The 10817-nt window shown below is 54.4% G+C and overlaps 1 protein-coding gene across 4 annotated transcripts; it reads right to left on the minus strand.

Moving 5' to 3' along the window:
• Positions 1-71: 71 nt before the first annotated feature.
• Positions 72-10731, minus strand: Il4i1 (interleukin 4 induced 1). Of its 4 annotated transcripts, XM_052714067.1 has the most exons (9): positions 9261-10731; positions 7659-7803; positions 4649-5411; positions 4322-4557; positions 3726-3838; positions 2952-3153; positions 1903-1971; positions 1664-1800; positions 72-1536 (listed from the first exon to the last, which is right to left on the minus strand). In XM_052714067.1, the coding sequence occupies exons 3-9, from the start codon at positions 4659-4661 to the stop codon at positions 225-227; spliced, it is 2082 nt and encodes a 693-aa protein (XP_052570027.1). In that variant the 5' UTR covers positions 4662-5411; positions 7659-7803; positions 9261-10731; the 3' UTR covers positions 72-224. The 4 variants fall into 4 exon arrangements, with proteins under 4 accessions (XP_052570027.1, XP_052570025.1, XP_052570026.1 ...); XM_052714065.1 differs by lacking the exon at positions 4649-5411; XM_052714066.1 differs by having other exon boundaries at positions 4649-7803.
• Positions 10732-10817: the final 86 nt, after the last annotated feature.

Genomic DNA, 10817 nt, shown 5'->3' on the forward strand with positions numbered 1-10817 from the left:
CCTGTCGGCACCTTATCTTCCAGTAGCTTCTGATGTCTACTTGATCACAGTGTAGTGTTCACCCAAACGTCGCCTGCCCAAGGCAGCTATATTCAGGAAACCAGAGCAGTGGAGAGTGGGGAAGGGAGCTGGGCCTCTGGGTTTAACAAAAAAAAAAAAAAAAATTTTTTTTATTGTGGGCTATTATTGTGGGTGACCTGCTCTAGAGAGGACTGGGCTGGGAATTAGGCGCTTCCTCCCCCTTTGCACGAAGAGTGCATGTGCCGGTGCCGCTGGGAACCAGAGTCCATTTGCCTGTGTCCCCCGGGGTGCAGGTGCCCGCGCACTTCAGGGATGACCTTCTCATGCATATGCCCGTGCTCGTGCCCTTCAGGGATGACCTTCTCATGCATATGCCCGTGCCCGTGCCTTTCAGGAAAGACTTTCTCATGCACGTGCCCGTGCACTTCAGGAAAGACTTTGTCATGCACGTGCCCGTGCACTTCAGGAAAGACTTTGTCATGCACGTGCCCGTGCACTTCAGGGAAGACTTTCTCATGCACGTGCCCGTGCACTTCAGGGAAGACTTTCTCATGCACGTGTGAGGGGATATTCTGGTGTACATGCACATGCCCCTTCCCCTGGGGAATGGTCTCCACGGTTACGTGCTCCTGCAACTGGGGGATGGCCTCCACAAACACATGTCCCTCGGGGCTTTCCTCCTGTTGCTGCTCATCCTCGCTGACGTGTATGTGCTCCAGCCTCTGGAGAATGGCCTGCTTCTCGGGGCTGGGTACCCTAGACCAGTGCTTATTGATCTTCACCGCAGCCCGCAATGCGGACTTGACAGCGGTTTCTACCCAGCCATGTGGATGGGCTGTGTGCTCGCCTGCGAAGTAAATGCGGCCATAGGGGAGTGACCAGTCATAATCCTCATCCCCATGCCCGAGCAATGGTGGCTGTACCACGAAGCCGCCCTGGCTGTGCGGGTCCTCTGCCCAGCGCTTGACTACGCCCGTGCCGTCCCACAGCCGGAACACGACCGGCCCGTGCAGGGCTGCCACGTCCTTGAGTGCCACACGCAGGGCCTGGTCTGTGCTCAGGCCGGCGAAGGGGGCTGCAGCATCCGACCACGTGTACGAAGCCAGTAGCAGTGCGCCCTCGTCCGGCGCCGGGTAGAATATGAGGCGCGCTGGGCGGTCGGTGTTGGAGTGGCCGCCCTCGATGTGCTCCTCAAGCCAGAAGGGCCGACGGAAACTCAGGAAAACCTTGCTGGCTGCCACGTAGTGCAGCGCACGCAGCGCCTCCTGCCTCCTGCGTGTCAGCGGCGGCGAGAAGGTGATGCGCTGCAGCGCGGGCCCGCTGGCCGTCACCAGTACCAGGTCGCCGGTCAGCACCTTCAGGCTGCGAGACTGTAGCGAAGTGGAGATGTGCACGCGCACATCATGAATCCCCTGAGTGATCGCCACCACCGGCGCATTCAGCAGCACCGGCCCGGACAAGGAGCTCAGCAGCGCCCGCGGCAGCAGGTCCCAGCCACCCACGATGCGGCTGTACCTGCAGGGCGAGGCAAGCACGTTGGCTCAGGCTGAGGCACGGCTCTTAGGGAAGGCCTCGCCCACTCCGGCCCTGCCTCTCCCAGGATGCTACTCCCTGTGACTTGCCCCATCCGCTGTGCCCTCACCGAAGTCGGTCGCTCAGGCAGCTATGGGCACGTAATGCCTCAGCGAAGCTGAGGTAGAAGAAGCCTTCCTTGGACATGACGTCTCCCAGGAGCTGCACGGCCGGCCGGGTCAGGTTGCCCTCCCCAAGGAGGTATTCCTGTACAGTGGGGCAGGAGCCCTGGTCAGACCCTTCCCTGCTGAGCCCTGGATCTCAGCCATGTCTTCTGACAGGAGAGGGAAACAGCCACGCCTCACTCACCAGGAGCGTATGCCTGTTGAACTTCTTCATGGCTTTCTTGCAGCCTAGAGCCTTGAGGTCCTTGGCGGCCTGTGGGGGACAACCAGAGGACCATGGCTGCAGTGGAACAGCCACTCACCCCACTTCAAGTCCCAGGCCTTGTCATGCTGCATACGCCTCCTCTGTAGCTGGAAATCCTCCCAAATACTGGATTTCCCTCATCAGCAACACCCCCCCCCCCAAGTCAGTATTGGCGGCTGTTTTTGTGTGGGCCAGGAAGTGGGGTTATCCTTAGAGGCTCAGTAATTGTGTCTAGACCATTGTGAGCATAGCCAGGTCAGGATCTCTCACAGCCCAACAGGGTGCTGCTACCAGCTAAGTTCATTTAGCAGTTTCCCCTTCCTAGACCCAAGGGAGTGCTAGAGCAGCAGCACCACCAGCAGCAGCAGCAGCAGCAGCAGCAGCAGCAGCAGCAGCAGCCTGGCCCCCAAGGCCCAAGCAGCCTTCATCCCCCTCTCTTGCTGCAGGCAGTAGTGGTTCTAAAATGCATGCAGACTCTTCTGCCTGGCACTTAGTTACCTTCCTTCAGGCTCCCTCTAAATGTGGCCTCCAGCCTTTCTACCCTGCCCTCCTTTTCCTGGGTAAAGGAGGAAGGTGCTCAGGCAGAGACCATGTGGATGCAGACTTAGGGATAATGGATGAACCAGGTGGGGTTCCAGAAGCAGAGGGTTTGCCTGCATCAGTAGGTGGATGTAGGGGAGGGATATTTCTCTGGCAGGTCTGGCCCACGGACCTGAGAGGCACTGGGGAGCCATATGGAGGCTATGGGCAGGGTTAGTGGGTTAGTCTGTGTGGAAAGACCCTCTGGGACAGGAGAGTGATGCCTGTGAGCCGGTCTAAGGCAACCAGATGGGGACCCAGGGTGGCAAAGGTGCTGGAGGGTCCTGGGAGTGCCAGGGGCTACAGTAGAGGATATGCATTCCATCAGCTGGCCATCAGCAGAGGCGTGGTTACACCTTAACAGAACTCTTGTGGGCAGGGCTGGGCTCAGCTGGAAAGCTGGCGGCCACCTTGTTGAGTGCCATCTGGTAGATGTCCTCTGGGGAATGGCCTCTCTCCCTGTGGCTCAGGTTGTAGCCCAGCTTCTCTGGCATCTTCTCCACCACATAGTTCCGCAGCTTCACTTCATTCACTTCCGTCCACGTGTTCTCATCATACTGTATGAACTGAGTCAGGTTGAGGCCCAGGCTCCTACAGAGCTTGTGCAGGATCCTGGAAGTGGGGGGCTGCTTGAAGGAGGCCTGGCCTGCCACCACAGGAGGGGCCACTGGGGATGGGCACAGAGCTGGTGACCAGGGGCCTCAGGGCTGACTCAGGAGCTGGGGGTGGGAAGAGGGTAGAGCTCAGGCAGACTGCAGGCTAGGGGCACAGATGGGGAGGTGAGGGGTCACCCCAGCCCTCAGGAAGGCAGAGCTGGCCCAGCCAGATGGGACTGCAGGAGAGTACTGAGCCAGGCCATAGTGGCCAGGATGGAAGTCCTGAGGGCTGAGTGGGAAGCGAGGTCCAGACCTAACTTCTGACTGGGTGAGAATATGGGCTACACTGGAGTGGAGTTGGGGTGCAGCTTGAGATTCATGGTTCTACACACAGCAACTCGAAACAGAGACTGGAGCATGGACTAGGGATGGGGCTGGATTCTCACTGAGCCCAGGGCAAGATGGGGCTGGGACTGGCTGAGCCTCAGTCAGGGATGGGAGCTGGCTCAATATGAGGTGGGCATGGAGGTGGGCTCTGGCTAAGCTTTGGTGCAGAGGTGGAACTATGCTGCCTGGGCAGGATCTCACCTGTGGGAGCTGGGCATTCGCATGGCCCCCAGCTCCCCTATCCAGCCTGTCTTCCCATCCCGGAAGGTGAAGATGCGGCCCCCAACTCTATTATCTGCCTCCAGGATGGTGACCTAAAGATGAGGTTGGGCAAGCAGGGACCTCAGCTCCCCTCACTACACCTACACCAGCCCCCCCGCCTGTCCTGCTCCCCACAACAAGGTACACCTAGTCTAGAAGAGCCTCTCTTCAGGGTGGAAGGGGCTGCTAGAACAGAAAGGAAGGTTTCCAGACTAGCAGGGAAACCACCAGATAGACTGTGGAGGGACTTCCCGCCCAGGGTAGAAGTAGGGACATTTCCTGGTTTGTACCCATTCTCATTCCTGGGTTTTAGTGAAGGGGACACTTCCCCTTGGGAACTTCTCAATGCTCCCTGCAGCACAGGTCCCCATTTTGACTCTGACAATTACATTAAGAGGAAGTAGGCCTTCCCTCCAGGATGGGTGAGTGGAATGGGGGCTCTGGGAAAGAGTTGCTGCTTCTCCACACCCCACTACCAAGGACCTCCCGCCTGCAGCAGGAAAGGCTCCAGGTAGACAGCAGGCAGCACTTCTCACCTTGTGTCCTGCGTCACTGAGCACCTTGGCGGCTGTCAGCCCGGCTACACCTGCACCAACAATGATCACCTTCTGGGGCTGCAAGGTCCGATTGAGGCCCAAGGTTACCACCTTGAGTAGCTGCTCATAATCAGGGTCCTCCATGCACTTCTCGAAGGGATTCAGGCTGGAGGCCACCTTCCAGTCCAGAGAGGCTGCCAGACCAAGGATGCTGGCCACAAGGACAAGCCGCGGGGCTGGCAATGGAAGAGGGTCAGTGCCCAGGGAGCAGGGGCACAGGAGCCGGCTACAGTCCCAGCACCCCTCCTCCCTCACCTGCCCACTTACCCAGCCAAGCCATGGCTCAAGAGGCAGCTGCTGTCTGAGTGGAGAAGCGGAGGGCACCGTGATGGGGTCAGGGACCCACCCCACCGCAGCAGCCTGTCTCTCCTTCCTCTCCTGGCATGTGTTCCCCAGACCGGATCTTGATCCTTTAGAGTTCCCGGGACCTGTCTCCCAACCCCTGGCCTAGCTCCCTTCGTCCTGCCTCCTAGCCCTAGCGTCTAGGGTCCAGTCCCTGCCGCCCCCACCCTAGGCTCTCACCTCCGGCTCTCAGGACAGGACAGCAGGGCAAAGCCTCTGCAGCTCTCCCTTAAAGCAGCCAGTCCCGCCCGCCCACTCACCTCCCTGGGGAATTGAAAGTGCTTTCCTGGAGTGGGGTCAGATGCTGGGGGAGGAGAAGAGAGTCACAGGAGGAAGTATCTCAGTCTATTTTCCTTCCTGCCCCAAATAGCTCTGCAGGAGCTGTGGGTGGGGACTGCCCATCAGGTGGCATTGGTGGTGGTGGTCCCTGTGCTCTAGGCCTCCTGGACTTTTGTCTTGGGCCCGCCAATCCCCAGGCCAGGCCTCCCCTCCCCATCTCTCCAGGCTTCTCTCCAACTCTACGAAATGGGCCTATCCAAGGCTGGGACCTGAGTTCTTGGGACAGGGCCACATTCTGGCGCCCATCTCAGCCTGATACTATCACATGGTAAAGCACAATATGGTAGGAGTAGAGCCAGGCCAGGGCCTGCACATATCACCTCTCGAGGTCCAGAATCTGTTGCTGCAGCTGTAAGAACACGAGAGGACTGGGTGGTAATGGCCAAGTGGCCACCTGTCCCTCTTTGCTATCTTTTATCTTTTTCCCCCCGAGACAGTGCTATCTTTGTCTTAAGAATTGCTGGGCAGCAGATTGTGGACGGACATCTCAGAGAAATGTCCCCAGAAACTTCTGTTTCTGGCTTTCAGGAGGCCATGAGTAGTGAGGACCAGATGACACCAGTGTCAGCTAAAGCTGGTGAGGTGAGGCAATAGGGTGCAGGGGAATTTTCCTTGGGGTTGGGGAGAAGATGGGTCAAGAGAAAAGCCAGGGTGGGGCCACGAGGAGAACAGAATGGGAAACTCCAGAGCCCATTAAGGGGAGGTGGTTGGTGTATGTGTGTGCTCTGTGGCTTGGGCCAAACAGTGGCCAGAAGTGCAAAGCCACGTAGGCTGGAGGCCTGGTCAAGCAGAACTCCATGGCTTAGGGTGCACTTGTTCTCAACCCTACAGAGGAACTGATAGTCTTGAAGAGGGTAGGGGAAATAGCCTCCTCACAGCCTGGCATTTATTTTATTCATTTATTTAGACAGGGTCTCATTCTGTATCCCAGGCTGGCCTCAAACTCCCTGTGACCCTCTGGCCTCAGTGTCCTGAATGCTAGAATGACAGCACCACTGTGGCCAGTGCTCTTGCTGGGGATGTCCTTCTGTATGCTGTGAATACATGTTGTTCCCATTGGTACTAGATAAAAAGCTGCTTTGGCCTATGTCAAGGCAGCTTAGAGGCAGGCAGGAAATCCAAGGAGAGACAGGAAAGAGAAAGGCGGAGTCTGGAGGGACACCAGCCTGCTACCCCAAGGAGCAACATGCCAGCAGACCAGTAAGCCATGGAATACGTGGCAAAAAACACATTAATAGAAATGGGCTAATTTAAGATATAGGAGCTAGCTAGCAAGAAGCTTGATCCATAGGCCACAGAGTTTGTAAATAATATAAGCCTCTGTGTGCTTACTTGGGATTGAGCAGCTGTGGCACATGGGGTGGGGGTGGGGGGCGGGACCCGAGAAAATTACAGCTACATGCTCTTCCTCAAGTTTCTGGATCAATTCAGCACCAGGAGCCTGAAGTTGCTATGGAAAGGGCGAAGGTGGGGCCTGGCACTCAGGGACCAGTTTTACATTTAAATTTTTTTCATTTATGCGTAACTTCATGTACGTTTGTGTACTATGTGTGTGTCTGGCGCCCAAAGAGGAGGGAGTTGGATCTGCTGGAACTGAAGTTATGGATGGTTGTGAGCCCCCATGGAGGTCCTGGGAATTGAACCCTGATCTTCTGGAAGAGCAGCCAGTGTTCTCAACCTCTGAGCCACCTCTGCAGCCCCCTGGGAGCAGCTCTTGGCTCTCTGGTTGGGGCTTTGTCAGTAGAGCTTTCTTGTAGCGCTGCCACACCCTCACACACTGGGGACTCTCCCCTTGCTAGGGAGCTCTGGGGAGCAAAGAGAATGGGTTCAGGCAGGGGTGCCAAATCCCAAGCTCACGTGATCCAGTGGCAAGGTGTGTGTGAGCATGCACATGTATTTGCCCTTCCAGTCCACTCCCATCATCAGGGGTTTAAGGCCAGCTTGGGTTACAGTGAGACCCTATCTAAAAAATAAAAAAAATAAAAAAAAGGTATCTATTTAAAACTCCAAAATCCCAGTGTTAGTTCCAGCAGTATTATTGGGCCTAAGTTAGGAATCAAGTTTGGGTCACCATTGGAACAGACTGTCATTCCTTGGGTATGCTGGAGTCTTAGGGACAAGGCAGGGCATGTGGGGATGGGATCAGGGAGGCAGGAGCTAGGAGCAAGAGGTGCAAGTGAGGCTCAGTGTCCTGCAGCAAGGGCAGGAGCTGAGACACTAGTGTGTGCCTGTTTCATAACCAGATACACCTGTCAGCTGCTGCTGGCTTGGGAACCCGCTTCACGATGGGCCTTCTATGTAGAAATGGTCTTTGGGGATCCCCTGCCCACCGTGACTTGCTTCTGATCCACAGGAACAGTGCTACAAGTCTAGACCACATCCCAGCAGGCAGACCTGGCTCCAGGCCTCCCAGGGGTCCTGGGGACGGAGCTGGTGGGAGAGGCCCTTCCGTGGCCCTCACTAAGTGCATGGCTTTCAGTCTAGTGGATTGAATTCACTGTCACCAAGAGAAGTAGGTAGGGAGACCCAGGGCTGGACAGGGACAAAGCAACTGTGGCCTGCACCCTGCCTCCCCACCCAAACAGGGGACACTCACTGCATGCTGGTCTTTGGGGGGCTCTCCTGGCGCCCATGGCCTTTCTGGTCAGCCTGGAACGGAAGTCATCCTCTGGTGCAGGCAGAACCAGGGCAAATGGTGATAGCTATGTCCTACTGCCTTGTTAGGCCCGAGAAGCCAGGTCCTGAGGAAGATCAGTTGGTAGGCTGTGGCAGGATTTTCGAGAGAACGTGTCTTTGTTTTTTTGAGAGAGGGTCTAACTCTGTAGCGTAGGCTGCCCTCCAACTTGAGGCCATCTTTCTGTCTTGCCTCTTAAACTCTGGGCTAACAGGTATATGCCACCATGCCCCCTGCTCACCCTCTACCTGTCTTCTCTGACACGGGACTATTTTGAATCATGTCCCAGGCACGCTGTTTTTGCAGGATGTTTCTCTCTGACAGGAATGGTTGAATTTCCCCCGTGAATACTTGAGGATTTACAGCCCAGCCTGCCTGGCCTGTTTCACAATGTGTGAGGGTGTGGCGGTGCTCCTAAAAAGCTTTACTGACAACCAGAAGGTAAGGCCACAGGCAGCCAACTCCCACCCTTCAAGATAGGAACTTCTCAGCATTTGGAGGCAGTGGCAAGCAGATCTGAGTTCCAGGCCAGTTGGGGCTATATACACATACTGTGTCTCCAAAAAAAGGGTGGGGGGGAGGGGCAGGGCTCACACATGGATGACCTGTTACAGGCTGGGGATATAGTTGGTAGTTGGCCTAGCATGCACAATGCTTGGGCTCCATTCCCAGCACCACATAAGCCTGATGTGGTGCAGTATTGTGATGCTAGCACTTGAAAGATGGAGGCAGGGGAAATACAGAGTTCAAGGTCATCTACAGCTATATAAAGAGCTTGAGGCTAGACTGGACTAGAAACCTCATTTCAAAACAAACACACAATATTTATAACTAAATTTTACTAATGACTATCTGAAACCCTCCTTCTGTGAACTTTTTTCTGTAAGTGTTTCCTTTAGAAGCTGAACTTTTGCCAGATCTTGTAATCAGGTCAAAAACATGCCCTGAGATCTTTTAAAACCACGTCCTCAGCCTCTTCAAATTTAACTGGCCCTTAAGATAACAGAGTACCTATCTTTCTAGCCCCGTTCTTCCCACCAATCAGTTGTTGCAAGTTTAGCTACAGGCTGTACTTTAATGCCTGGGGCCCAGAGTGACTGGGTTTGATTTCTGGTAGTGATTGGCTGAAAGTAACCTTAAACAAAACATCCCATAAATGCTGGAAGCAACGTGTATATAGATTGGCAACATCTTGCTGTTCTGCCTTAGAAAACTTTTAGACTTCTGTAAAAACTCATCACTCCTTCCTTCCCCATACCACGTTTTCTGTGCTGCTCAATATAGAGCGGAGTTCTTTGTAAAGACAGGGAAGGAAGTGGAGAACTGAAACTGGGGTTCCCTCTTGGTCGTCTTTTTCACTCCTTAATGTGACGTGGATACAACTTCCCACTTAAATATCTGACGTTTTATGCTACTGTGTTTTTGAGACAGTCTCACGCTAGGTCAGGCTATTCCCACCATGCTGGATAACAGCTGGCCCCTGGCTATCTAGGGAGACGTGGAAGAGGCTCCCCATGCAGTCACCTTTGGTGTCTTCATGGTGGTTAATGATGAGACCGGCCCAGCGAGGCAGGACATCTATCTGTGTTCTTCCTGGAGAGGGAAACCGCAATTATGGTGTAGCCTGGGAAACAGTGCCCAACAGGGTGCCAAGTAGCATTGACATCCTGGGCACCCCTCTCCAACTCCCCCAGCACAGAGACTTATTCTGTTTTCTTCAAAGTGGGCATGATTTCAATTTACTTTTAAAATACTAGACAGCAGCTGGGCGGTGGTGGCGCACGCCTTTAATCCCAGCACTCGGGAGGCAGAGGCAGGTGGATCTTTGTGAGTTCGAGGCCAGCCTGGTTTACAGAGCGAGATCCAGGACAGGCACAAAGCTACACAGAGAAACCCTGTCTCGAAAAACCAAAATAAATAAATAAATAAATATTACTAGACAGCTAGGATAGAGTGCAGGGACAGAGTGTGTACTTAGCATGCAACTACACCCAAATAGCAAGATAATTCAGCTTTATTTATGTCCAATATACAATCCAGAATGAGCACAAACACATTAGAATGCACGCTGACCATCTTTATGGTTTGAGCCCTGAAAATGACAGCCATGTGTGTAAAACACATCTTGAGAATTGAGGCCTAAACATCATGGTCAGTTGGAGCCAAGCCATAGAGTGCAGTGCTGGGCTGTGATGGCTTGCCCATAATCCTAGCACTCAGGAGCCTAAGGCAGGAAGGCCACACCAATTCAAGTGGCCACACCAACTACAGTGGACAGCCCTGTCTTAAACCAACAAAAACTCACATACTGTAGAAAGGCCACTGAGGGTCTCAGGATTTGAGCCCTCCAGTTCACTGGACCTGCCTCTATGTGGCTTTTCCAAGACAAGGTCTCATGTGACTACGGAGCTGAAGATAACTTTGAACTCCAGATGCTGGGGTTACTGGATGTTCACCACTATGCCAGGCTTTCTTTGTTTCTAATCTTTGAGATTTTATACGACTATTTGCCTGCATGTTTATCTCTGCACACAGTACCCAAAATTATTAGAAGTCACCTAATAATCTGGGACTGGAGTTACAAATAGCTGTGAGCTACCATGTGGGTGCTGTAAATCAAACCAGAGTCCTTGGAAGAGCAGCCAGTGCTCTTAGCAGCTGAGCTACCTCTCTAGGCCCTCACCCTACCCCCAGCTTTCTCTTGTGATTTGAAGTCCAACATGATCCAAGGAAATAACTTGTGGCCCCATTCTGGCATCTTCAGACTGCTGGTCCAGGGTCCCCAGTCCTGTAGGAGTGGCAGCCAAACACTTGGCATGAGCCCAGCATCTGGAACTCCCCTCCCCTCCCCGTGTTCCCTGGTCTCCACTGCTGATGACAACACAATGACACCTGCACCCACTTGAGTGATGGATGACTTAGCACTTGTGTACACAGGTGGACAAGACTCTCTCCTGCACCTGCAGCCCACCGCCCCCAGGAAGGTAGAGATTGGGCCCAGGTAGCCCACTCAGCCAGTGGTTCCAACCCAATGGCCCAGGACTAGATATCCCACCAGCTGTGCCCCTTCCTGCCCTGCCG

This window comes from Peromyscus californicus, unplaced genomic scaffold (genome assembly GCF_007827085.1).
Source record: "Peromyscus californicus insignis strain IS unplaced genomic scaffold, ASM782708v3 Scaffold_4__1_contigs__length_199733344, whole genome shotgun sequence".
NCBI lineage: Eukaryota > Metazoa > Chordata > Mammalia > Rodentia > Cricetidae > Peromyscus > Peromyscus californicus.